The following is a 12,683-nucleotide window of genomic DNA, read 5'->3' as shown; positions in this document are numbered from 1 at the left end:
ATTATTATTATTATTATTATTATTATTATTATTATTATTATTATTATTATTATTATTATCATGGTTGTCTCAGTCAAAGAGTAACTAACATGTTTCCTCCCTGCTGCTGTCAGACTCTGTATAACGGCCGTCGGATGGTGTGTGTGAGCACAGACAACCCAGCTGTAACCACGGTGCTGGAGCTGACTGAGGCCAACTGCGTCCCGTCCAATCAGAACATCACACTGCAGATCGAGGCGAAAGGCAGCGTGACACCTCAACTGTACGCTCGAGATCTGGCCATCACTGCAGTAATCTGCTTCATAGGTGAGAATGATACACAGCACAAATAAAATGGTCAACACTTCAAAACTTGGCTGAGAATCGTCTGGTCCCAGGATTTACTATGGATGGGGTGACTAGTCAGTGAATGCAAAAAAGTACAATTAAGAATAATTGACCAAAGGCAATGATGACTGAGGAAAACAATGGTCAGTGGTGCAGAAAAGAATCAAGTGAAACATACTGAAAACATCCAAATTAAAACATGATTTTATTATAGTAAAATAGCTAAAACATTAGCTATGAAACAATATCCAAAGATCTCAAGATTATGACAGTACCCCTCCTCTAAGGGACAGCTCCTGATGTCTTAACAAACACAAAGAGTCCATCCTTAGTCGAGCAGGGGAAGAGGTACCTGGAAGGAGGGACCAGATGAAAATAAACAGTTAAAATCAATAAAACATTTGGGCATGTCAGTCCAAGGCCTCTTTAAACTCAACCTACTTAACAAAACCCAAAGATCCTAAGATTATGACAGTTTAGCACCATTAGCCAGAACACGAGTTGAAAGGCTGCATGCCTTCGCTGGGTCTCGCTCTGTCTCTCTTTTCTGCTGTGTGGCGAGCTCTAATAAACTGGTCATATCAGTGTATGATCACCCGCGGGCCGGATTAAACATATACGAACAGATTTATTACTGGGGGAATATTGATGATGACACTCTACAGCTTTGTAGCTAGTTTAAAAATAGTTAACCACAAATAGAATGGATTAAATGAGTTAATTCATTTTAGTAAATGACAGAAGGAGACAAGAAGGAGACAGTGAACACGCATCACGCTCATTGTCAGCCCAGCTGAGTTCTGCTCCGCCTCTTTTGGTTCCACTCAAATCTCACACCTGAGCGAGACGTGGATGCTTCACCTGTGATTTATGAACCGTCTGAGGAAGACTAGTCTGTGCAGCCATTTTATTGTAAATGAGAACTGGTTCTTAATGGACCCACCTGAAACAGCAACGTGTCGGCCATTCAGGGAACATTAAAAACGGCCAACTTTTTTTTTATTTTGAAAAGCGTAAAGCTTTGGCAAGTCAGAGATGTCAGAATCATATTTGTGTTAAATAGGAGGCACAGTGTGTCATTTTTGTTTTTACATTATTGTTTCACATTAGAATGTCACTACTTTTATTGCAAAGAAATACATATTGAAATGTAATTTCTTTGAATTACACTTTTGGGTTCTGTTTATTGGATTTATGATTCAACGTAGCAAAATAATAAAATTTCAGTAACTTTAAGCCACTTAACTTTGATCCATTTAGCCACAAAGGGGCATCTAAAGTCAATGAACCAGTTTACCACAAACAATATTTTAGTTCCAACAAGGTGATTCTTAAAACTGTATTAGCTGAAAATTTGACATAAAGTAGATGATTAGCTAAAGGATGATGTATCTATCATTTTTTAATTTGTCCTTTACTTGTTTAGTTTGTCATTTTATCATTTAAGCATGTTGCACAGTCCGCTGCTATGTTCAGGTCCAAAAACTGAAATTAAGTAAAAATGCAGCCAAATCCCCGAGAAAGTTTTTGAAAGACCTTCAGAAAACCTGAATAACGTTTAATGAAAACCACTTGAAAAGGGTAGCAGAAAGTCTAGCTGCTTGGAGACAAAACATAAATAAAGTGCGTAACTGGTTTAAAACATTTCCACAGTACATGACCACTTGAAAGATGATCACATTCTTATAGCAGAATCTGCTGGAATAACTGAAGCTGAACAATAACTCTGAGTGGTGAATAATTCCTGTTGATGTCCTTCAGGTGGTGCTGGTTTGACTCAGCTGGTTGTCCTAGTTTACCACCAAATTTCTCGGAAGAAGAATATGAAAGAAAGGCAAAGACTGAAAGAGGAAGAGGAGAGAGGCAGCCCTGTAGCTAATCATGTCAACCACCCCGACGTTAGAGAACGGACCAGGGACCTTTTCTTTCAAGGCAGCAGCACTGATCCATGGAACAAAGAAGCCATGATGTTGGATGGAAGAACAGATCGCCACAACGGGCCGATTAGGTCCAGAGCAGATGATAATGGTGGCGGTTATCAGTGCTCTCACTGTAAGGCTGATGGGCAGATTTCAAACCTGATGAAAAAGGACAACTGGATGAACGGCGGCATCAGGGTTGAGGAGGACCAAGAGAGACGGAGAACTAGGATGGCAACAGACGAGGAGAGGAGGAGGCGAGCAGCACAGCAACAAATCTTGAACAGGGATGTCCCTAAGTTTTATTCTCATGACAACACCAACTCATCTTCCCATCCAATGAAAGGAAGTGCAGAGCCATGGCCATCACATAAGACAGACAGGATCATGGACAGACACAGGTCTGATATGGAGGTAAAGGTCAGAGGTTACGAAATGTCGCACTGCAAGAACTGCCACAGGACGTACAGATCGCCAGGGCAGAATGGGAATCAAGACACGATTATGTCTAAAGACCCCTCTGCTCTGAACGGCAGAGGGAGGAACAGTCCGTTTGAAAAGATAAAACATGCAGATTTCAAAAGAGAAACGAGAAACGTAAAGTTTGACCTGCAGAGTTTGAGAAGCAGCCATGGCAAAGACAGTCAGGAGGAGGCCGCAAGCCCCCGAGACAAAGAGAAGGAAAACGAAAGGAGACATAAAGTTAAATCTGGCCACGCACTCAAAGTCAAACTCAACTTAAAGCCCCTAAGAAAAAGTAAAGTTCATCCTGGGAGAAAAAATGAGCAAACTCACGCAGAAACCAGGAGCTCCAAGAGGAGAAAAGAGAAAAGGAGACATGGAAAGGAAAAGGAGGAGGTAGAGGAAGAAGGAAAATATGACAAGAAAACGAAGAGTAGCAGTGAGAAAAGGAGGAAATCCTCCAAAAGGGGAGTTGTATTCAAAGATGGTGAGGAAGAGGAAGAGGCGAAAGGAGAGGAAGGTCGGAAAAGCAGCACGTCTTCTAAGCCAAAAAAAACGATTTCAAAAAGTGAGAAGGTTGGCCAAGAAAGTTCAGAAGGGGACCAGGTCATGAACCCAAACCTAGAGAGCTCCCAGTTTGCTGATGACACCTCGGTTTCTGTCAGTGCACAGAGTCTGCAGGCTCACCAGTACCAAGCAGGTGGATCGGCACCGAGCAGAGCACAGCCTCTCTCCCAGAATCCCTTCTCCCTCTTTCCTGCTGACAGGAATCGGACTCCCAGCCTCTCGTTGCTCGGATCATCTGGCTCACAGCTAACCGGCAGCAGCCTGTCTCTTCAAACAGGGAACGCTTTGCTCAACACCCTCGCTCCAGGATCTCATGCACTACTTCCTGCTGGTCTGGCTCATCCTGCAGCTCCTAACGTAGGACTCGCTGGGTTCAGTGTAGCTCCAAAAGGATCCTCAGACAGCCAGAGAAGACAAGCTGTGGGTGGGATCGTCTCGTCGGTTCCTTCTCTTCTACCTAACCTGGTTATTGGCAGTTCAGTACATTCAGCCCCTCCTCAAACGTCACAACCTGAAGAACCTGTCCGGACTTTAGTGAACCCAGGTTCTGATCCAGCACTCTTGTCTCTGAGCCAGTTGCCTATGGACAGCTCTGCTCTTGTGACTTCACTGAAGCTTGATCCAGGACTGGGTCAAGGCTTTCAGACTGGGGAAGGACTACTTCAGCTGTCCACTAAGTCACAAGTTCCTCCAAACCAAGATCACATCCCCAACCAGGGTCAGACTGACATGTCTGGAGTTACAGCTCAGGCTCCAGAACCAGAGACTACGGTGGAGACCATGTCCATCATTAACAGCCAGACTGAGAGCAGGCACGTTCCTGTCGACACGGCACTTGGTGGTGTGCTTGAACCTGAAGGAGCTGCAGTGGGGGGGTCACGAGACAGCATGAAGGTGTCTGCTTTGGATGTTTCGGCACCTGGTGTGTCCACACAAAGTGAAACCTCCCCGGGAGCTGCTCTCCTGCAGCAGGAGTACCTGTCAGAGGAAGGAGGCTCCTCCCCGAGGAGGAGGCTGAGGCTCATTCTTCCCGAAAAGACATCTAGCCAACAGCCCACTGCGCTGGAGAGGAAAATACGATAGCAGCTCCCATTGTTGGACCACTGTCTGTCTTGTTTCTTTGTCTGTTGGTAAAGATTGGAATAAAGGACGTAAACCAGTGCAGTTTAAACACATGACTTCATATTCGACGATTGTTAATGTGATGTTATCCACTGCAGTATATCCCTTTGGCCTTTGTTTTTATAAAGTTATGAAAAAGTTAAAACTTGCATTTTATTTTCATATATTAAAGATCATTCTTGACTTAAGAAACTTTAAACAAAAAACAATTTAAAATCCATTTGGTGGCTTTGCTAATTCTTTTATTAAAGCAGCATGATCTTCATTCACACAAAGATCTGAGGATGGTTACATTTTCTGAACAAACACCTCATGGACTTCTCTTTGTTCTGATGTCCAAGACGAGCAAACGTTTAGTTAGTATCAGTTTAATGGTTCGACTGTATATCACATGCTATTTTCCGTATTTGGGATTTTATGTATAAATCTCTAAAATGTATATAAATCTTTACATTTTGCTGCGCCTTAAAGAAGCCAAACTCATGTGAAGGTCTGAGCTCAGTTAGGAATTTATTGACCTGTTGTTTTATTCATTCAACAGCAAGTGGTGTAAAACTGCAGACACCATGTTACAAAAATATTTTCAATTCAATTCAAAAATACTTTATTAATCCCAAAGGGAAATTAATTGTTGTTGTAGCTCATCCAGGTTTCATTAGAGTTGTTATAGATGCTGAGGGTTGTGCAGGAAGGATTTCTTGTAGCAGTCTGCCCCACAGCGGATCCGAAGAAACTGGTTGCCAATACCTATCCCTCCACCCAGACCCAGCAGACCTCTCAGTCCTCTTGGGCAGCAGGACCACCTGAATGCCGGGCAGAACTCCTTGGTCCTTCCGCTGTCACGAACCACGTTTCCCGCCACCTCCAAGATCTCGGTGGTCAGGCACTTGAGCACCGCCTCCAGGTAGATGGGAATGCATCCACGGCACCTCCTTTTCAACTCATTTGGGATTTGGGGCTGTAGTCGAGGTATTGTTTGAGCTTTTGAGATGTTAATTAGCATCTCCCAGTTGTAGAAAGCCACCTTGTTGTCATGGTTACGCATCATAACAAATGTGCAAAAGTAAAAAGGTTTCAGCAAAGATCCTTCCAGCTGCACAGCATCTGATACCAGAGGAAATATTCATCCAAAAAAAGTGAGTTACATCCAGAACAAAGAATAATTCAAGTTTTCAAAAGCAAAATCTCAGAATGAATGTAAGTAAAGGGGAGGAACAGTTTCTAAGTAAAGCAGTCAGTCATGATACTGACTGACTGCTTTACTTAAAGATGGTTCAAGTGAAGTGAAGTGCACGGATTTGGGAGCAAAGCTATGATGTTTTCGTGACTGGGATACTGCACATCCTCAGCTGCAGCTGTTGTGCTACACCTGCAATGGTCATCACACCAAAAGTGACTTGAAGAAGGAAACCAGTAAAACCAGTGATCAATTCATGGCCCAGATTCACTGGTGTACTGGATCAAAGGCTGGCTCCTTTAATGGCTTGATGTTGAAATGGACTGGACAATCATCTGCACAACTTTAATGTAAATTATGCGTCAGTACAGGACAACAAGTGATCCCAGAATCCCAAACTGCTTTAAACAACACGGGTGATTTTTAACAAGCACTGGGGGTCTCACCTCAACACAAGATGAAAGCTCACATCTCTTTTTCAACTGGTCTGTTTAGTTTTTCAGGTTTTAGTTTCTTTTCTTGTTTCCTGGAACGCTGTGGTGTACTGAAAAGATGGAAAACGTTAGAATCTGCAACAGTTTGAGGCAAAGCAGTGCCTCCATCAGTTGTCTCATCCAGCCTACAGTGTGATGGGATATCACATCGTACGCAGATCACTAAAAGACTAATGATATTTGGGAGAAAAACTAAAATAAATATGAATTTAAAGTCATTCCATTTTCCAAACTTGTGTTGGAAAATACAGAAAATAGAAGAAAAAAAAAAGATTTAAACGTTTTCTATCTGCTCAGAACCTTTTCAGTCAAAACACATTTGAACATTTCTACATGAACTCTTTAGTTACTGTTGTAGCATTGGTTACTTTCACAGGGAAAACCCACATCCCACATGGCAAACCTCTGGAATAGAATAAAAACTGTGAATTAAAATTCTGAAAAAGACGTTTTGAAAATGAGGTAGAGCTGCTGCCTCTCAGCGTGCAGGTCACTGGTTCAAATCCCGGTCCAGGGGCCTTTCTGGGTGGAGTTTGCATGTTCTCTCCGTGCATGCGTGGGTTTTCTCCGGGTACTCTGGTTTCCTCCCACAGACCAAAAACATGCATGTTAGACTGATTGGTAACTCTAAATTGTCCCTAGGTGTGAGAGAGTGAATGGTTGTTTGTCTCTGTGTCCCTGTGACTGGAGACATGTCCAGGGTGTCCCCCGCCCCTCGCAAACTGATTTTCAGACATGGGCACCGGCGACCCCCGTGACCCAAAATGGAAGAAGCGGGTAAAAGATAATGGATGAAATCCATTGAGATTATTAATCTCTTTTACAAGGATGTCCTGAATCCTGATGCCCTTTTTCTTTATGTACTTTTTAAAATCTGAGTAAATATTTAATTCTGTCAGATGAAAGTACTCTGGGCAACAATCATGAAGATCTTCTTATTTTTAAATTCTAGTAATATGTTGGAGAATAAAGGAAACAATGTTTCAAATAATTTATAGAACTGTTGAACGTTTAAGTGTCTCTTTAATGTCCCTGAATGAATCAAAACCTAAATGTTAAGGTTTAATTTGAATTTATGTGAGTCAAATAGAGCAGTACCACTAATCAGCTAAACTTTACATGTCCACGTTTGTAAAGATTAGCTAAACATAACAAAAACATCAGGATAATTAATTGAGATCAGTACAAATATGTTTTTTTTTAATTGAAAGTGTTGCTGTGCTAGCTGAAACTAAATATATAAAGTAATCACTGGATGTGTATCTACAACATTAAAACTCACCATTTTTCAAGATGGTCACCACAGCTAATTAAAATTGGACAAAACAAAAATGACTCAAACTCAGCTTTACAGATACTGAGCTAAACGTTTATGTGGGAGCAGTTGAGAGTCGTCCTGAACACACACTGAGCACTAAGTTTAAATGGCAGCAGCAGCTAGCTGTAGCACCTCCAACAAGAACAGTATAACATTTCAGCAGAAATAATCGTGTTCACTTTAAGCCTGCACAATTTCCCCCTCCCAGCACACCAAACTCCAGTAAAGTTAGTTCATAACCAAATGTAAGGAAACGCATCGCCTCAGAAAACAGTTCACCTCATCTCAAACAAACATCATTCCTGTGTTTTGTGTTTGAAACTGTTAAAGGTAAGATTCATCATTTCCCATGAAACGGACAGATCGTTTTAACGAGAGCTGTTGTTCAACCGACCTCGAAGTTTGAAACATTCAACAAACTCACGCTGATAACTTCCCTTATCGAAAAGGAGTATTTCTCCCAGACTCGTTCCCATGAAGATAACACCATAAGAACCCTTTGTTTGATGACATGACATTCATTTTCCAGATGTTCACCTCTGTTAAAATATTGCATGTTTTAAGTTTAATTCTAAAATAGCACATGTTGATTGTTTATTCATAAAAATGTGTTTTAAGTAATCTTCTTTAAGATAATAACTTTGTCTTATTTTCTCGTTTAGAAGGAAACTTTTAAGGCAGAAAAGGGACAAGATTTAGGAAACAAGGCCAAGAGATTAGCACCAGCTCTTCCCGAAAGGTGGACCTTCATCTCTGTTCTAACAGAGTTAAGTTTCACTTTTAAGAAAACTCCAGAGACACACTTCGCAGTGAACTTTGAGGAGAAACTCTGAAGCCTTCACACTTCAATGGAATTTTTAAGACAAACTCCCGAGACTTCATACTGGAGCTCAGAACTGGAGCGAGGAGAAACTCGCTTCTGCACTTGACCTCAGAGAGGAGAGAGAACCTTCAGCAGACGACTTTGAGCAAACGAGAAGCATCCTTTCTGCAGACGTCTCAAGACGAGAGAAGGGACGAAAAGATACAGAACAAGCACCTTCCCAGAGTGAACTGTGAGTAATCAATCCAGTCCAGATGACCTGACTGAAAATTGTTGGATTGTATACCTGGATTATTGAACATGGAGTTTGTTGATCAATCCAGAAGTTATCCATCGAACCAGGTCCAGAGGAGGACTACAGTCTTCATATCCAATGTAACTGGAGATTTCTCAACTTATGAGCTACTATCTGCACCTGCCTGGTATCTACGGAGGTTGTTCAAACTGGAGAACTCTCATGGTTTCATCTGTTTGCTAGTGACCCTGCATCACAATAAACTTATCAAACAAATTTAGCTCACCTTAGACACAATTTGAACCACTTCACAAACAGAAACCAGTCCAAAGTCTGCCTTTTAAGTTTCACTGATTTTACTCATCAGACCTTTGATTCAAAGCCATTTGATATTCAGTTAACTTTTGTCATGCATAATTTTCACCATATATATCACAGATTATTTTTATAATAAAATACATGAAATCAACTAAATTTGTGATTATTTTGGCTTATCTGTGTGTATTAATTGATTTGATATTCTTTAAACACCAGAAAAGAACTCACGTTCAGCTTACATTGTTTTGGTGTAGATAGACTGATTTTCCTCTCCAAGAGAGAGGTGGTGCCCAAACAATGAGGTTATTTGCATAATACATGCATGTAGTGAACTAAGCCTTCGGTCAAAACCTGACCCTGAAGACCTTCATGGAACAGGAACTGTTATTTCATTGATTTGAATCCAGAAATACAAATTAGCTCATCCAGAGACTTTCTAATTGTATCCTGAACTAATCAATTGAAAGAACACTCTCTTTTTATATTATTATTACTATTTTTACAATGTCTTGATAATCAAAAGTGTGTTTAGTTCAAATCATTTTTAAATGTTGAAGTGAACCACTCATTTTAAATCAACTGTGAAACAGTATTAATGATTTTTTTTAATCCTCATTCAAAGTAGAAATCAAGTTAAAATGTCTGTTACAAAGTAATTATGCATTTTTTGATCTTCTGTCTGAAATGAGAAGGAGTGATGTTGGTCAAAAGTCGGAGACAGTCGCAAACAAGTTTATTGGAACCAACTGTCATGTTTTTAAACCTCTCAGACAGAAACAAGAAAAGCTGGCACCTGTGGGTCTGTCATTTCTCCAAAACATTTCTCTGTCTGTTCCTAAACATCTCCGCTGTTTTTCTGACTTGTAGTAACCTCTTACGTCACTAAAACCACACCCCTGTTGGTTCTTTCAACCAATCAGGACTTCCCAAAAGGGACCGGAAGCAGAACTCTTTAAAAGTCAACACTTCCTAGTTCCAGTTAGTTCTGGGGGAAGAACAGAAGTTCTGGGAGAGAACAGAAGTTCCAGGAGAACAGAAGTGCTGGAGTTAGTTGGGAATTCTTCCGAGTCTAGTTGGGATTATGGAATCTTCCACATCTGAGTGGAACCTCTGACGGACTCACAGCTCATGTGAGTCCACCCGTGAGGTGTGCGTGTTGTTGAACGGAGTACCGTCACTACTTCGGACGATTCTCAGCCATCCTAAGGAGACGCTGAAAGGTAGCGTTGAAATGGAACTCCGTACCGGAGCTGACCTATCTTCTGCAAAGGTAACGAGTCGCTTCACTACCGGTTCGGATGGAGGGTGCCGTTCTTAGTCAACACACTTTCCCTCATCCATTTTTTCTCTCCATTTAAACTCCTTCATTTCCCATCTTTAAAACTCTTCTCTCTGCCAGTAAAAAGATAAGCTAAAAGTCTGCAGACATTAATTTAAGATCTAAGGAAATGTCTGTTGTTTTTATTAAGTAAAACGTGCCAAGTTTTATTAATCAGAGCCGATCGGAATAATCAAGTGTACAATGTTTTGATGTTAAATTTTGATTCTGTTAATAAATGACCACATTCATTTTGATGGGTCAAAGAAAATTAACGTCTCATGTCACTGATTAGACCATCTCCTACACAGTATCTCTGTCACATATCTGTCAAGTAGCTCGAAAAAGAGAGAACCCGTTATTAAATATTGATTGTAGTGGAACACTGAAGCTAACCTACCCTATCTCACTACATGCATATCTTATGAGCTTAACTCATAACTGGTAATCAAAACATATATTTACACTCCATATTGCTACATTAAAGCAAAAAAAAAAAAAAGTTAAAAATACACATTTTAAAGACATTTGTTTTGGGATCACAAAGCACTTTTTATAAACAGACGGGGTCAGGACAGAGGCAAAAGGTGTGGAGTACAAGAAAGGTACAAATATTATTTTCAGTAAAAAAAAAAAAAGTTCAGTCAAAAACAACACGAAAAAGACAGGTTTGGAGTAATGACTGCAGTAGTGCAGCATCGACTTTATTCTCAAACACATTATTAGAATCTAAAAATAAGAAGATCTTCATGGTTGTTGCCCAGAGTCCTTTCATCTGCCAAAAAACACATGAATACAAAGAGATACAGAGCAGGAGAGATACGTCTCTCATCATCATCATTAACACGAAAACAAACCTCATTTTGATTAAAAAAAACAAAACCATTAAAACACAGCCAGTTATAGTTTCTTAAATAGTCTCTGAGCACAGAGAAATACAGATGACAAAAGAGACCATGCAACCCAATCACCCACTCTCTCTCATTAACACTTCACACGCACGCACGCACATGCACGCACACGCACGCACACAGTCTGGATCTTAATCAATATTATCAACAGACATATGCCAGGAAGAGGAGCTAGCATTGTACAAAGAAGAAATTATTTTTTTAACGAACAATTCTTTGACATTTTAATAATTCAGGGACTAAAATAGATCAGATTTCTTCGAGAACAACGAGAGTTCTTTAATCTTATAATTATTCACAGTTGGAGCCTGAGTAAACAAACAAAAAGCTTCAAGGTGATGCTCCAGATCGTTCTCTTAGTTATCTTTAGCTGAACAAAGCAGCATAAATCCAGTCTTTAGAGCCGTGTTCGGTTCTCAGAATGACCACAAGTTTCCTGTCTGCAGACAGACTTGTGGGACTTCGGTCCGTACAGCAGCGTGTCACTATGAATGCAGAGGAGGAACACAGTCGGAGTCATATTTGGTTTATAATCTTAAGTGTTTATGCTGTGCTCTTTTGGCTTTGAGTGTAGAAAGACACAGCAACTATGAGGTCAAAAAGAAGAAGAATCAAACAAAAAGCAACAGCTGGCCTTAAATTGACTAGTTCAACAATTATGTTACAGCCATGTACACATGCTCTACGGAGCCGTTTGGTGCTGGTCATAAACACCGTCCTTAGTAAAAAGGAGAAAGTACAGATGAAAAATTTCTGCGCAGACAGAAAATAGTTACATGTTGGAGTAAATACACCAGTCTGCATGGTTCACAGCACAACCTCTTCTTGTTTATGAACATGTTTTATGCTGAAATGGGAGCAGTTATGCAGTAAGAGATCAGCAGGAAAGATACAGCCAATAACAGATGTTTGGGTCACTTGGTAACACTGTTTTATCTTAAAGAAATATACATAATTATCCTTCTGCTGGGGGGGTTTAAGTGCCGAGTTCATGTTTAGTTCACATTTTGTCAACAAGTCCACTCTAAGTCCATATGTTCGATCCAGGCTGAGCTGGGCTGACGGGGACGCGTGGCAGGAGGTTCACGGCGTGGCAGCAGGAGGGTCGGCTTTTGGCATCCTTTGATTCTGAGATTAGCTCAGATACAAAGGTTTGTCCCTCTGATGACCTCTGCAAGCAAACACGAGAAAACCAAAATGAAGACATAAACCAACATTATCACCAGGACTACATGATGGGTCACATGACCTGATTATGATCAGGGTGACACAAATGATGATGAATATAACTCGTAGAGAAAATGGTTTTGGGTATATGCTCCCGTGTAAGAAAAGCATTCATGTAAGTGAGGAAGTGTGAATCAATGAAAACTTTAAAGCTCTGTGGTGCAACCAAGAAAGCACTGTTTTTATTTTGTGTGTTGTGGTTTGAAATACATCATTTCATTTCATCGTCTTTTATTGTGTTGATATTATGACACCAAGTGGTATGGCTTACATTTGTTTGTCTCTATGAGTACCTCCCAATATTTATACAACTTCATATGTTTATGCAAATTAAGATCTTAAATGAATTCCAACAGGTTACATTCAGAAAAACAAACAAGAAACGTAAACACAACAGGTGTGAAACCAGAGGGACGAGAATGGGTAAACCCTGCTGTGGTGTTACTTCCTTTATCATTGTTTGCT

General features: G+C 40.6%; 1 protein-coding gene across 1 annotated transcript in view; it reads right to left on the bottom strand.

The window, feature by feature from the left end:
- Positions 1-11,783: 11,783 nt before the first annotated feature.
- Positions 11,784-12,683, bottom strand: part of tox (thymocyte selection-associated high mobility group box) — a gene marked incomplete in the record, with an annotated part of 66,735 nt that continues 65,835 nt past the window's right edge. The window contains 1 exon segment of the mRNA XM_037681544.1: positions 11,784-12,162. Coding sequence (XP_037537472.1) covers positions 12,126-12,162 — 37 coding nt within the window.

The sequence above is a fragment of the Nematolebias whitei genome, chromosome 9, assembly GCF_014905685.2.
Source record: "Nematolebias whitei isolate Nwh7 chromosome 9, NemWhi1, whole genome shotgun sequence".
Classification (NCBI taxonomy): Eukaryota; Metazoa; Chordata; class Actinopteri; order Cyprinodontiformes; family Rivulidae; genus Nematolebias; species Nematolebias whitei.
This window is presented reverse-complemented; position numbering and strand designations above follow the sequence as displayed.